This window comes from Xenopus laevis, chromosome 6S (genome assembly GCF_017654675.1).
Source record: "Xenopus laevis strain J_2021 chromosome 6S, Xenopus_laevis_v10.1, whole genome shotgun sequence".
Classification (NCBI taxonomy): domain Eukaryota; kingdom Metazoa; phylum Chordata; class Amphibia; order Anura; family Pipidae; genus Xenopus; species Xenopus laevis.
The window spans coordinates 97,495,724-97,512,260 of NC_054382.1; the positions used below are offsets into that span (position 1 = coordinate 97,495,724).

Consider the following 16,537-nt stretch of genomic DNA (forward strand, 5'->3'; position numbering starts at 1 on the left):
TAAATACCAACCACAGCTAGCCTTGAATCCATTAGTACAGGTATGGGATCCATTATCCAAAAATTTCCAAATTACAGAAAGGCCATCTCCCATAGATTCCATTTTAATCAAATAATTCAGGTTTTTTAAAAAGGATTTCCTTTTTCTCTGTAGTAATAAATCAGTACCTTGTACTCGATCCAAACTAAGATATATCCAAACCTTATTGGAAGCAGAACCAACTCATTGGGTTTTATTGATATTTACATGATTTTCTAGTAGACTTAAGGTATGAAGATTACAAATTACAAAAAGATCCATTATCCAGAAAACACCAGGTCCCGTGCATTCTGAATAACAGGTCCCATACTATAGATATATTTCAAGAACATCCATTTTACCTAATTTGACATATTTTACAGAGCTTAGCATATTATTGTACTTTGTGCAAAGAATACCATACCTCGCATAAGTTTTACTACCTTATCGGGATATCAATTGCCAGTTATTCTATTGAAAAAAAATCTGAAAACTAAAAATGCTTCGATACAAATGTCTTGAAGGTTGGACCCATAGCAATGCCCTAACACAAATTAAATAAAGGCTATTTATGAAATAACATGAGTTGAAGGAAAAATTTAATTTCCAGGTATCCATTATTGATATTACTGATCAAGCACACACTTTATTATATTGCATTATGAAGGATACAGGCCAAGTAGTGGTTTAAGAACTCATGGTCAGAAGCTGGCATGCACTGAAAGAAAGTTTCCCGGTAAGACTCAAACCAAGCTGTAGTTGCTGTAAGGCATGTAAAGAGAAATAAAATGATTAGAATTAGCACAATTAAACCAAAGATGCACACAAATCACAGTGCTACTCTGAATCACTGTTATATGGAGTATTAAAGTAGGCCGGCATCTATGAATTCCTTTAAAAAAATTTTAGAAAACCAGAAATAAAAATCTTACGATTACTAAAAGTAATGTTTTGTAAAGTTGTTAATGGGCAACTACACCTTTGTTTTTATTTTATGTTTTGTGTTCACCTTGTAGGTAAACGTAAACGGATTATTTTTCCTCTGATTTGATTCCAGCTATCTTATATAAAGGTGTTACTGACATTTCAGCCCTAGCTTGTGTCAGGTTTGCAGTTCTCAAGTCTCTTTACAACATCCTATATTTCTCCCAAGTGTTATTATTAAAGAAGCTTTAGTGTGACAGTGCACAAAGTCAGCTTAGAAAGATATTTTTATTGCATATATACAACAGAATTAACACTAATAATTCTGCAAAACATTTTTATGGAATAGTAGCCCTTTAAGTAATTCTGCAAGTTAAAGCCTGAATATAGACAAATATGGGAGAGAGGACTGTACTATATAAAGGGGCAGTTCGATTTTAAATCTAGTACAATGGACATATCCAAAAAAACATTTCATCTGGTTTTTGTTTTTCTAAATTATTATTTGGTCTGCAACAGAAAATGTTAACTTGTCAGGGTCTCTGACCCCTCCACTAAAAATAAATAAAGCATTGCCAGTAAGGTTTCAATTATATTTTTATGTTTATTGGTTATCTGTCTAGTCAGGTCTTTCTTATTTCCAAACTGCTGCATGGTTGTTAGGGTAGGGGCACAATGGGCGATTCGGGGAGATTTAGTCGACCTAGCGACTAATCGCCTCTTCTTTGCCGCAACCAATCTCCCTGAACGCTTTCCCTCTATCTTGCACCAGCTATAGTAAAAAGTCACCTACGGCATGGCACACGCGGCGCTTCGTATTCAGAAGTCGAATGAAGTTTCCTCGTGAGGCAACTTCAGAATACGAAGTGCCGCGTGTGCCATGCCGCAGGCGATTTTTCATTATAGCCGGCGCAAGACAGAGGGAGGGCGTCAGGGAGATTGATCGCCTCAAAGACGAGACGATTAGTCACCAGGCAATTAAATCTCCCTGAATCGCCCAGAGTGCCCCTTCTAAGCCTAACAACAGCACAATTTAAATATTTTCAAAAAAAAAATCTTATACGGGTACAAAATATTAAAAATGAAGACCAACTGCAAATGGCATTAGAATACTGCTGTCTACAATATGCTAAAAGTTCATTTTAAGGCAAAGCCATTTCAACATTAAAACTACAACACCTGCTATATAAACACTATACATGAGCAAACAGTGGAGACATTTTCATGCTACAAAGAATATTGTATGACGACGTTCAAAGTATTGTTTAAGTGAAAAAAAAAATATTATACATTTTTTAAAATTTCAGTTGTTTTTAAAAATGTAAGTGTCATGAGTTGATTAAACTGAATTGTATATGTTTAGTTGACTTAGAAACACTGCAATCTCTTTCGTATTCTACAAGCTCTCTTTGGTCTGACAGTGTTGCTAAGCATTTCTTTATGGGGGAAACGTCATAATGACTTTCTTTACCTGTTGCCTCCAGTGTTCATTATTATTAGTTAAGGTGCCAACATATTTTATAGCACTGTACAGTAAATGGGTGTACACATTGAACATACAAGATTACATACAAAAACAACCAATAACAGGTGGAGAGGTCCCTGTGTACAATCTACATAGAACAGAGGTTGAGGCACAAGGGGGGCAGATATATCAAAATGTGAGATTAAACCCACCACAGAAAAACACACCCGTGTTCTATTCATTCCTGTGACATTTTTAGAATCGTATTTATCACTGGAGCTCACCATTTGATAAATAGGCTTTCAAAAATCCCATAGAATGAATAGAAAGAGGGTGAGTTTCATTGTGGTGAGTTCTAAATTCACACTTTTATAAATCTGCAGCAAGGTGTGGAGACTGGCTACACAGCAGATACTTCTAGAACTAAAGCAAGGTTACAGTCACATTTCTATAAAGTGATAACAGTATTTTCAACTAAGAGTAGCCTGAAAACTTTCCAGCAAAATTTGAAAGTAACAAACTTAAGCGCTCTGGTCTAGTGCTTTAGAACTTTTAGCGGCTACACTGTCTTCTATACTTGATTTTCATATGGTGGGGACTTAATTAGTCTCTTTGTCAACTGTACTTATCCTCCCTTGCAACATGTTAGCTAGTACAGTGTTAGCATTTTTTTTTGTATACAGACATACATGATTCCACAGATTAAAAGGAAACTATGATATAGTCTGACCCGGACTCGTTGGAACCATTTTCCAACTGCCCTTAGGCTCACAGAGTCATTCAAACCCTTCCTCATCTAATGTAAAGTCCTGGATTCTAGAAGGTCAAGTAACCTCTGTTTTTCACAGAATCTATGGAAAGTGTGTGTGTGTGTGGGGGGGGGGGGGTTTGGAGACTTCCATAGTGGAAACAGTGCAAGGCCAGAGTGGACAGAACCTGAAGTTGAGATGAGGATGATTGTGCTGTATCTCAAGTTGCATGGGGCTGCAGTCTGTGGATAGAGGTATGATAAACCTATGAAATGCAGCAAACTAACCAAGTAATATTTTAGTTGAAAATGTGGCAAGGAGAAAATGCAATAAATACAGCAATTGTGAAAACAGATCATCTCCAGAATAGATAGTTCAAAATATAGCACTATTCATACCAATTCCAATTTACTGTTTAACAAAATAGCGGGAAGGAAGCTTTAGGGCAGTGACACACCAGGAGATTACTCGCTATTGATAAATCGCTGCTTCTCTGGGCAACTAATCTCCTGCACTCCCTAGTAAAAAGCTTTCCCATAGGCAATGTGTGAATCGCTGGTGGTAAAACCAATGTGTTTTTTCATTTTAGCCGGCACAGAGTAAGGGAAGGCGTTTGGGGAGATTGGTCGCCGCAAAAACGAGGCGATTAGTCGCCAGGCGACCAAATCTCTCCAAAACACCCAGTGTGGCCTGACCCTAAAACCATAAAACTGGGTAAATAGATATGCTGTGTAAAATAACACACTTCCTGCTTTCAGGTCTCTCACTTTCCACTGATTGGTTACCAGGTAGTAACCATTCATTTAAACACACAGCTTTGTTGCCCTGTGTGAACTGGCAAACTGGACTCCCCCTAAACTATAATATTATTATTGTTCTAAGTAACCAATCATTGACTTGAGGAGGGGCCACATGGGTCATAACAGTTTGCTTTTGAATCTGAGCTGAATGCTGAGGATCACTCACTGAACAGTTATGTTCCATGTGGCCCCCCCTTAAAGTCGCTGACTCAGAGTTAGAGAGCTGAAAAGCAGGGTTATATTATGTTATATTAGACATCCAGTCACTCCAGCCTTTATACATTACATTTTTGGCTATCTAATTATATTAGAAACATTTATTTACCCCGTTTTTATTTTTTACATTGAACTGTTCCCTTAAAAGTATGGTCCTGAGCTATATACAATTTTCCTTCTACATGAAGCAGCAAAGGCACTAGATTGTTTTACTGTCAATATTCTTATCGAATTAGTACATTACACATGTGATGTTCCGTTCTTAAAAATTTTACAGTGTGTATAGGTAGGTCCCACATTACCTGGAAACCTCTGAAATAATGAAATGCCATTTTCTTTTTAAATAGGGATGTTCAACTATAACTTATCATTTAGGATGTTACCCGATCCCTAAATAATGCCGCCTACTAATGTGAATGAATGTGCAGAGGCAGGTATGGTCGGGACTTTCATCACTGGCAGGTGAAAGCTATAGAGTCAGTTATAATGCTGAAACTTGTTGCTGAGGAGATAACAAAGGGCTACATAATGCACATGATAAACACCAAAATATAACAGAGATGTCAAATGTTTTTGTTTTTTTTTATAAAGGCTCTTTCTATACCTTTCATGATGTAAATTCGGGGTAGTATGTTAAACACTATACAACACAAAATAGTATTGAATAAACTTTTAAATAGACTCTTATAGGAAATAAGTAAATAACATGTTTAATAATAAATGAGTTCCAAGCTACTTCCAAGGCGTCTTTCTCAGAGGTGACCTCTACAGAGGGGAGAGAGTGAGAGATAAAGAATATATATTTGCCACCAAGAGATGTATTTCTTGTTTGAGGAATATTTAGGGCAGGGGCACACAGGCAGATAGGGGGAGATTTAGTCGCATAGCGACCAATCGCCTCTTCCTCGTGAGGCAACTTCGGGCGACTTTGGAAATCGAAGAGCCGCGAGTGCATTGGCGATGTCGTTTTCTCATTATAGCAGGCGGAAGTCAGGGGGAAAGCAGTTCGGGGATATTGTCCCCCCCACAGAAGAGGCAATTAGTCACCAGGCGACTAAATCTCCCCGAATCTGTACGTGTGCCCCTGCCCTTAGACTGTCACTTACTATTTTAACAGAGTTCAATAAAGTATTTAGATGAGTAGTGTAATTAAACTAGCTGGGTAAATCAAAACAGTAAATTAAAAAAAAAGTGAGGAAAAAAAAAGCAAGTAATATGATTTCAAGGAACAAAACTACAACAACCTAAAACTGCTTGGCATGTAAAATAACTATATAAGTGCATATACAGTAAGAGAGGAGAAGTTGCGAAGATGCACACAGCAACTCTGGGGTTACTTAGGGGGCTATTTATTGAAGATAGAATTTCGAAGTTATGTGAATTTAATAAAGTCTAATAAAGTCGAATGTATTTACAACTTGAATGGGAGGTTATTTAAGAAAAAACTCGGACAGCTAACATTTGAATAGGAATGACCTGAAAATCCAAATCGAATTTGAATTGAAAATAAAAAAACAAAAAATGTCAGGAAGGCTTTTAACATCTTGAAATGGTTCAACAGACCTCTGCCATTGACTTCTACATGAATTTGTCAGGTTTTAGGTGGCGAAGTATCAAACTAGAACGGTTTCCAGAGTCGAGTTGTGATAAATCTCACATTCAAATTAGAGTTGGTGGTTTAAAATTCAAATTTGTTGAGTTTTGACCCAAAAAAATTTTTAAAATCAAATTTACCAATTTACCATTTGAACCTTAGTAAATCTGCCCCTTAATGTTGATATAATATCAAGTGGGAAGAGCATCAAAGGGTCAGATTGGTTCCTATTTGCTCCTTTAAAGATAACCTGCATATAGACAAAATGCAGAAGATGAAGAAAGTTCTCTGTGCAGGAGTGAAATGTTGCAGATGTTAACTAAGGATCCACTGATTTATCCTTGACATGACCTAAATACACTTACCAACTCCATAGGAATGCAATAAAAAACATATATGGGTTAATTCTAAATTACTTTATACACAAACCAGGCCAAGCAAATAAACACACCCATGCACACACCAACAGATTTTTTGTAAACCCTAAATTAGGGGTGTCCAAAAGGAAGATAGGGATCCACCAGTAGACCTTTAGCTGAGGATCAGCAGATCAACAAACAAACTGCTTGTCTAAATCACCCTCCTATTTCATTCAGATAATTATTATGTTAAGGTTACATAAAAATAGCTTTTTCTTAAATATAGTAATATAAATTCATTATAATAGGATTGTCAGAATGCTAACAATCCTATTATGGATGGAGATCATAATGGGCAAACATCGCTAAAAGTAGACCTTGCATTAGTATAGTATGCTAAGAAAAGGCACACTGGCACACAAGCTGTGAATGCAGGTGAACACCTTGCAAAGTTTTATTACCGGAAGTGCAACGTTTCGGGGCAAGCCCCTTTGTCAAGCATGCTTGACAAAGGGGCTTGCCCCGAAACGTTGCACTTCCGGTAATAAAACTTTGCAAGGTGTTCACCTGCATTCACAGCTTGTGTGCCAGTGTGCCTTTTCTTAGTATCAGATTTGAGGTTGCCGGTTACCTCTATCACTGTGCACCAAGGAAATTGGAATTATCTACACAGACAGGTGTGCGTGAGCAATTACTACTTTGTATTAGTATAGTATGGGCACTCCTGCCCTAAATCATGTTTATAATAATTACTTTAGTGCCAAAACATGAGGTATGGTCTATATTTGGGGGGGGGGGGTGCGTGTATTGCTTTTGAATATGGAGAAAATCCATTAAAATCAAGACAAATACAAAATGGCCCATGTTTCTTACATACAATTCTTTTTATTTTTCCTTTAGCTGCTGACTTTGATATTTAATTACTGTTTAGCTTACATATGAAAGTTCTGATTGGCTACATTGTAGCAAGGCAAATGAGCACAGTAAAAAAAAAAAAACCTTAAAATAAGCCAGTCAGGAATGCCTAAAAAATAAACATTATATGATTATCATCTAACGTTGAGTCCTAGGGAAATCAAGGATCAGTCATCCAATTTTCTACCCCTCCTTGGTTTACACATACAAACCTTAAAGGAGACATATAGGATAAATGAAAAAACCCTAATTTTGTAGGCAATTATAAGTAATATATGGTGTTGCTTCATTTCCCGATCAGGTCCTGCTAGCTGCTGATTGGTTCCTGTCCTACAGTGCAGTGAGCTGAGAGCCGTCGGCTCCCCCTGCACATCCTGGGAATTCAGGGAGCAGGAAGTGGAAGAGAAGGGAGGGATTATTAGGGTTTCTGCAGAAATATTCAATAAATCAGCCAGAAGTACTACATTTTTTAAGCACACTTGAGAAAGGGCAACTACAGCCCGAAACATGTTGTGTACAGCAGCTTAAATAAATATTAATCACAAGCAGTTAATCTGCGTTTGAGTGCTCTCCTCTTTCCCACTGAAAGTCTAATTTTTTAAGCACAATTCTTCTATATCTAAATGATTATAATGCACTGGTACATTCTTATTTTTTACACAAAATGTCTCCTTTAAAGCAGGTATGTAAATCCATGATTATGTACAATGCGGACAGAATACCATGTTTGCTGCATATTGCTTTCTAATGCGCAGAACAACCTGTTCTAAATTTGATGTACATCTCATACAGAGTAATACAGGAGCAGTCCGACATACTTTACCATAAAACTATCCAGCTTACCTACCCATCTAAAGGACAAGAAAAGTAAAAAATCCAATTTGTTAGACAGCCAGCAGGGACCAAAATCACGAACATTTTACAATGGACAGTGCACCTCTTCTTTTTATGTACCTTATTCTTTGTACCACGTGTATGGCTAATGTTATGTCTCATTGTTAACTATAGCTTGTTATTATTTTTGGTGTCTTTTAATAACATTTTTTTTCTCTTTGAAAACTTACAAAGTGGATAATAAACTGAAAATGTATACTTTAATTAGCAGAAAAATACATACCACTTATGTTCAGGTCATAATCTCCAGCAGTGATGACATTTGGTGCTAAACCCTCTGCAGGCTGGCTAGCTGAGACAACATCGTTTAAAATTTTCCTGATTCCTGCTTGCTGTGGTGACTGAGTAACAATGCTGTTGACTGCAATCTTCAGGTTCTTTATCACATGAAGCTGGTTGCTGGGATCTCTCATATGAACTGAAAAACAATGACATTAGAATCAACAATTGATTAAAAACTAAAATAAATAAGTCAAAGTAGATCATTATACTGTACAAAAGGCTAGTGGTACACATGGCGGATTCTCTGCTGGCCCATCCAAGTGGCCACTCATTAAAGGGGAACTATCACAAAAATGAAAATTTTATATAAGCTTCAGCATGTAAACATTTAAAAATTCTGTACCTTTTTTGTTATAATCAAGTTTATCTTCACTATTGCTCTCTCAGAATGTGTTTCTCTTCATTCTCTCTTCATGCAGCAGTTGGGTGTCAGATAATCATTGACAGTTAGATCCAATATATCTTATAGGGGGGCTCCTTTTGCCTAGAAGATGTATTAGAGCTCACTCTATTAAAATCACCAGATATCATGCCTCTCTACACGCAGGATTTGTGCAAAAGGCAGTTATTTTGTTAGATTTTGTTTGTACTGGAATCAGTTATGTGAGTGAGCTCTAATAGATCTGCTAAGAAATGAGGCCCCCCCTATAAGATATTGGATGTAACTGTCAATGAATATCTGACACCCAACTGCTGCATGAAGTCAGAATGAAGAGAAACAGATGCTGAGAGAGGGATAGTGAACATACACTTGATTGTTTCAGAAATTATGCAGAATATTTAATTTTATATATTTAATACCAGCTGAGAATCCAGCATGTACCATAAGACCTGGGGGAGAACAAAAAAGCAGTGAAGACTTAGGGGTATATTTATCAAAGAGTGAAGTTAGAGATCTCCACAGTCCGCAGAGTGAAATACCGCCTATCTCTATTCATTTCTATGGGATTTTTAAAGGCATATTTATCAATGGGTTATAGTGAAAGTTCACCATTTGATAAATGCGCCTTTAAAAATCCCATAGAAATGGATGCAGAGAGGCAGTATTTCACTCTGCGCACTGTGGAGATCTCTAACTGCACTCTTTGATAAATATACCCCTAAGTGTTCACTGCTTTTTTGTTTATTTTAGAGATTACAATTTGGACAACTGCTGGAATTCAATAGATTCTCCTTTGACAAACAGGACCCATCACATTGTAAAGACTTTTTCCACAAGCACTGCATTAATGCAGTCAAAAATATTTCTCAGAACAGTACTGTGCAGAATAAGTCATGATCTGTGATGATATTTATAAAAGTGATCAGTTTTTTCACAGTGCACGGTTCAGTGTGCATTATTTGAATAATGGCAGTACACAAACTCAACAAACTTCATGCAAAGGAAGGGTGGACATGATAACACATGAATAAAAAGACACCTTTTGACCATTCTTATGAATTCAAAATCGTCTACTAAAATTATACACAAAGTCTTGGAACTGAAAATAAGACATGTTTAAAGAAAATGTAAAGACAGTCCTAAAACAGCTAACTGAAGTGGAAACTTGCCACTGCAAGCTCTACTACAAGTAAAGCTAAAACTGTATTTTATGCATAGAATTAAGTAGCTTCTACTATTGCCCAGAAATATAGACTTATGTACTATAGAAAATATCAACATTAAAGCCACACACATGTAGCAGCAAGCCTTGCATAGGATAAGCCTTATTTATACACACATATACTTAAAAATACTCAGGTCACAAACATATTTGTAGACTGTGGCATGTTAATAGCTTACCATGAGTTAAGAAAATGAAATAACACAAAGAATACAATTAAACCTTGTGATCTCGCTCTTCTCCTGTTATTGTGTGTGAGTGATAGAAGGTTATCAATACACCTAAAAATTCTACAAGGGGAGGTGCAGGCTAACAGAGAATGGGAGCCAACCCCACAACTACTGGCACCTGGAGATGGAGAGAAAAATGACTCCCAAATAACCTCACTCTCCTTTATCAAAAGAGTAACCCATTTTTGGGGTCCTCAATCCTACACTTGGTAGAAATAGGAATGCATCTAAATACCCCAAAGAAAAGTTGTGAGGAAACGAACTTAGAAACAAGCAAGTATAGTGTTTGCCAGGACAGGAGTTCTAGAACTCAGTGAGGGTCATTTATCAACACTTGGCAAATTTGCCCATGGGCAGTAACCCATGGCAACCAGATTGCCGCATTCATTATTCTACTTGCAGTGGTCTTAAAAAAGCTAATCACTGATTGGTTGCTAAAGGTAACTGTCCACGGTCAAATATGCCCAATGTTGATAAATGAGCCCCAATGATAGATACTGCTTGGTCATTCATTATGACATAAAAGTGTGATAGATCTGCACAGGGATAAGACCAAGTGCAACACAGAGAAAACACATGAGGGTAAGAAAGCCCTGTTTTTGAGAAACTACAACAAATTGTGGTGCGCACAAAGAAAAACACAACATTTTGTATTAATTCTGACCTGAGCGCACAGTTTTTAAGAACTGTGCACACAAGTTTAAACCGTGTGCGCAAAATAATTTTTTTTGCCCACACAGTCAAGAAGGAATTAGAGGGAACATTGATCCCAACACCTGTCTGTCAAAATCTCATTAAAGCGACACGGACACGTTCCTATAAAAATCATAGGAACGTGTCCATATCAAGGAGGTGCTGCACGCTGAATATTTTCTTCTAAAAGCCCCGCAAACCTTTGTTAAGCCGACCCTCCGACACTGCTAACGGATCTTCTGCATTGTTTCAGTGACGCTGGGCTGAAAACAGGACTTCAGCCTATGGAAGGATCACTCCGCCCGCAGCCATGCGTCACTGAAGCAATGCAGAATATCCGTTAGCAGTGTCAGAGGGTCGACTTAACAAAGGTTTGCGGGCGTTTTAGATGAAAATATTTTGTGTGCAGCACCTCCTTGATATGGACACGTTTCTATGATTTTTATAGGAACGTGTCAGTATCGCTTTCATAAGTTATTAATAGGAAGTTGTTCCTCCATCAGTGTTGGGTCGATGGGTTGATTGCCACTGCGATCTCAGCAAACTGCTTCTGCATGACCTTCACTTTTGGACATTGTGGCATAATGGTGCTGAATCAGGAAAGGGTCTTCTCTAAACTACTGCCATAAAGTGCAATAACTGTCCAGAATGTCCTTGTACACACAGTGGTACTGGCCCAGATAATGACAAACAGCCGCAGACCACATAAAACTGGAGAACACCACGCTCAACCTTGTCCACTAGATTTACAAATGGGGATCTATTACTCCAGAGAACCTAATTCAACTGGTACATGGTTCAGTGGCAGCAACCTTTACACAGCTCTGTCTGCTGTTTAGCTGCTTCTTGCTACAATTTGAAATTAATTTTGGGGATATCACACATGAAACGGCACAGCAACAATATGAACTGAAATAATAAGTCCCTGAGCAAATCATGTTGTCTGCATTTTGCAGTTAAATCTAAACCTCTCAACCACATGCACTGCTTAGATTGCTTTGTGCTGAATCAGCACCAATTGCACCAGTAGTACTAGGTACAGCTCTGCACAGGTTCTTCACCTGGGAGTAAGGAAAGACAGCTAGAGGCTAGCACAGGGAAAACAATCGTGACAACAGAGGCCACAGTATTATTTACTATTGGTAATAGAAGCCTTGTCCACTTAGAAACACAAAACAAAATCACCCTTAAAGCACCGATTTTAAGATATACCGTACACATGGCTTCAACCAATAAACAAAATTATTTCTTTCAAAGGAGAACTAAACCCTAAAGTTTAAAAACCCCCACCCACCTACCTTACATAGACCCCCCTCCCTCCTCCCCCCAGACTGTGTTACCCCAGGCAAAACGTTTTACTTACTCGGTGCAGATTCAGGCAACGGAGTTCCCGGGCGCCAACTTCAGCCACTTTGGTCTCATTCCAAAGATTTCCGAAGAGAAGAAGATGGCGCCCGTGTACTCCGATGCCTGAATCTGTACCGAGGGGTAAAGCAAAACGTTAGGGGCATTTGCCCGGGGTAACACTTAGACTGGGGGGTCTATGTAGGGTAGGGGTAAGGGTTTTTTTAATGTTAGGGATGAATTCTCCTTTAAACATATTCTATTACCTGTCCAACATTGCTAGCCACATGTATGATGCTGAAGATCCTGCATTATTCATTCGCCATGGTAATACAGTTGCAGTTATGTAATCAGGCTTCAATAATTTTAAACCAGGGGCAAATAGCTATATTTGAATACAGTGCTCCATTGTATAAAAACCACTAGAATAAATTGCAATTGGTCTTGTTTCTAAAATTTTGATTTTTCGTCAGCAGCTCTGCAATTTGGAATTTCAACAGCTATCTAGTTACCAATTTACACTAGCAACCAAGCAGCAGTTGGAATAAGACACTAGAAAATAACTAGGTAGAAGGCTTGGACAGAAACTGCAGGGGTCATTTGCCCCCATTTGAAAGCTGGAAAGAGGCAGAAGAGCTAGGAAAATAACTTGAAAACAATGACAAGATATCCTAAAATATATTTTGAATAAACAGTAAATGTGCCATTCAAGGGACCCTAGACATAGAAGGAGCAATTGAGACCTAATTTCAATGCAAAAATTAAACAGCGCTCTAGGAATACAGCCCCTCCAACTGTTGTTAAACTACAGTTCTCAGCACCCCGAAGCCCTGAGCTGTCAGTGGGATGTGAGGGGTTGCATATCAAAAAAAGTTCTGAGACAATTTGACATATTTCTAACGAAGAGGCCCCTGACATGATAGTGTTCCACCACCAATTCTCTCTCTATCCAGCCAACAATAAAGCAAAACCTATAATTGTTCAGCAGTTCATATGGCCCTGCTGCAGCTTGTGCATAGAATGCTAGCTTTTGTGGTACAACAAGGACTAGAAATTCCATGCAGTGACCCCTTAGTCCCCATTGTATGAGATTTGTATGCAAATTAGAGACATGCAAGAGGGAGCAGCCCCTTAGTAGACTTTTCTGTAAGCAGCAGCTATATCAGTGTGGGAGACTAGGGCCAGTGTGGGAGACTAGGGCCAGTGTGAGAGACTAGGGTCAGAAGACTAGGGTCAGTGTGAGAGACTAGTGTCAGAAGACTAGTGTCAGTGTGAGAGACTAGTGTCAGAAGACTAGTGTCAGTGTGAGAGACTAGTGTCAGAAGACTAGTGTCAGTGTGAGAGACTAGTGTCAGAAGACTAGTGTCAGTGTGAGAGACTAGTGTCAGAAGACTAGTGTCAGTGTGAGAGACTAGTGTCAGAAGACTAGTGTCAGAAGACTAGTGTCAGAAGACTAGGGTCAGTGTGGGAGACGTAAGTGACATTGGGATGCCGGGGACTGTCACTCACCCTCCGAGCTCAGCCTGCAGAAGGGTCGCACCAGCTCACAGAAAGAGAGTTGATTTTTCTGCGCCAAGTTCTCCGCCTCCTCGCTGCAAAGTGCGGCCACCTGAGGAACGAAGGAATCCTGCAGAAACTCATGTACGGAGAGCAGACACTGCGCCATCCCAGGCCCGAGCACCGGCAAAGGTTCCCTTCTTCCTGTCACTCGTCTGTAGCCAACACGCTGGAGCTCCGGATCACGGTACAATAGGCGCACAGAGCAGCATGACAAGCACAGGAGCTGTACGGAATATGTAGGAAATGTATGAGCTTCTCTGTCCTGTGCTTGGAGCTGCTCACTCTGGGGCTGCTGCTGCTTCTTCTTCTTCCTCTATGACAAACTCCGCCCGGTCCCATCAGCTGGTGCGGGACGGTCATGTGACTTCCGCGTCTGTCATTGCGAGAGAGGGGGCGCGGGCACGGCACGGACTCGCGCACTGATTTGTGACTTGTACTGATCCTGGACAGTTTGCCAAAGTTCCCATAGCAATGAAGCGGGGAATATTAGTGAAGAGGGCGAGACAGATTTGTGGCTACATTTTGGGACAATGAGGGTGTTACATTGTGTGCAGTAGCAATAGTCTTTCATTGGGCGCCGTGCTATTGGTTGCTAGGGCTCTCTGCCCAGGATACCTCCCTGGTAACCCATGGGCCAATACTAGGGTCCCTAGGAGTGGCACCTCACCCCTTTAAAACCGAATACATATGGAATCCACAGGCTGCATGGCTAATTAGCAATTCATTTAGATGCATGGCTGCACATAAATCAGTTCAGTCTGCAGCATGCATCTAAATTGATGGCTAATTCGCTATGGAGGCTGTGGATTCCATACGTGGCCAGCTTTAAAGAGGTAAAGTGTCAACCCTAACGGTCCCCCATGTTTCTCATAGATGGTGTTTGGTTGTATGGCAGCTCCATCAAAGTTAAAAAAAAAGCAAAGAATGAAAGGCCAGTCGAAGTGCTGTATTGTTGGGCCATGCTTGGGTGGGACTTTAAGAATGGGCATGGCTGGTGCAGATTACAAGAGTGGCATTTTGGGAAGATGTGGGCGTATATTGGGTGCAGCGGCAATGTTCCTTCATTTTTGGTTATTGGTTTGGAGGGTGTGACTTTGCTTGCGGTGACAATGTTCTTTCATTATTGCACCATGCTACTGGTGGGCAGAGAGTTCCACCCTGTGTACCTATGTGACTGCTGGCCTAATACTTTGTTCCCCTATACTTCATTGTTTTAAACAACATGGTCATTTTCCCATTTTGCATAAACAATGTTTGTTTGTATGGCAACTCCAGCTATAAAGCAATATCTATGGGTGCAGGCCCTTAAAAGCTGCCAAGGGGTCACATTGGTGGGACATATTTGGCTTTACTGGAGTAGTTATAAAGGACAGAGCAGTATGGGGGGATGGGCTATCGGTGTTACAGCTAGGGTTACCACCTGGCCGGTATTTTACCAGCCAGGCCAGTAAAATGATGGTTGATCCCAACGTTATTAATAGGGAAAAAAGATAAATATATAGGAAGGTCAGTATTTTTTCCAGAAAAGGTAGCAACCCTAGCTACAGCTGTAGGGGTCTCTGTCATTGCTGGAGACCCCACATGTTTTCTTATATCACAGGGACCCCATATGATCTTGTACTGGGGATAGCTCTTGCTGGTAGCCCTGATGATGACAAGGGGGTACTTATTGCAAGAGTCTCCTCTCCTAGAAGGAAAAGCAACATGTAAGTCCCTTATTGAACACACACAGCAGGGTTGCCAGGTTGGCGGTTTTCCAGCCAAATTGGGCTACTAATTGAAAGCCCAGGCAGGTTTTGAAAGTACAAACTAGACAAGGTACGGATTTGGGCTACTTTTTGGGCCTTTGGCTGGTTTGTTCTTGGAAACCAGCCAAAGTTTTTTTCTTGCCCTAATGTGCCAAGCCTGCCTCTCCCAGTGCATGTTGGGTAATGTAGTTTTTATTTAACAATTTGCCAACTTGAATGTAAGACGACAAATACCCAGCATGCAATGGGACTGACTTGCATAGATTTCGGGAGTTACCAGATTGTAGGCTCTGTACCCCAGTCTCTTATCCCTCTTAAAGGGATACTGTCATGGGAAAATTAGTTTTTCAAAACGCATGAGTTAATAGTGCTACTCCAGCAGAATTCTGCACTGAAATCCATTTCTCAAAAGAGAGATTTTTTTATATTCAATTTTGAAATCTGACATGGGGCTAGACATATTGTCTGTTTCCCAGCTGCCTCCAGTCATGTGACTTGTGCCTGCACTTAAGGATGGAACTACTTTCTGGCAGGCTGTTATCTCTCCTACTTAATGTAACTGAATCAGTCTCAGTCGGGCTTTTACTATTGAGTGCTGTTCTTAGATCTTCCAGGGAGCTGTTATCTTGTGTAAAGCTCCCCATAGACGCCACGATTCTTCTTGCCGAACGATCGATTTTAGGGAAGTCCGACCAATCCTTCGAAATTATCGTGTGGTTAGTGGGATTCGAACGATCGTACATTTTGCGATTTTTCGGCCGACATCTGTCAGGAAATTGATCGGCCAGGTCAAAAAATCTTTGTCAGTCCCAGTGCAATCTATCTATGTTTGCAGGGCCAAGCAGGCAGCTCCCCTTTGTTTTCCTGGCAAATTGGTCTTTTTAGTTGATGGTAAATTCATACGATCGTACGATCGATCCGAGAAAATTGTGGTCTCACACAGGCCCGGACTGGCAATCTGTGGGTTCTGGCAAATGCCAGAGGGGTTGCTATGAAGTGCCATAGAAAGTCACTATTTAGTGGGCTGGTGGGGGCTGTTTGGGCCCCTGTGTGGGCTGATCGGGCCTCTGTGTAACTGAAATGCCTGGGCCTATTTTTATTCTCAGTCCGGACCTGGTCTCACGATGAGGATCTGATCTTTT

The 16,537-nt window shown here is 39.9% G+C and overlaps 1 protein-coding gene across 1 annotated transcript in view; it reads right to left on the reverse strand.

Moving 5' to 3' along the window:
• Positions 1 to 13,925, reverse strand: part of trappc8.S (trafficking protein particle complex subunit 8 S homeolog) — a 58,694-nt gene extending 44,769 nt beyond the window's left edge. The window contains 3 exon segments of the mRNA NM_001091720.1: positions 691 to 780; positions 8,158 to 8,352; positions 13,597 to 13,925. Coding sequence (NP_001085189.1) covers positions 691 to 780; positions 8,158 to 8,352; positions 13,597 to 13,753 — 442 coding nt within the window. The 5' untranslated portion in view covers positions 13,754 to 13,925.
• Between the last annotated feature and the right edge of the window lie 2,612 nt (positions 13,926 to 16,537).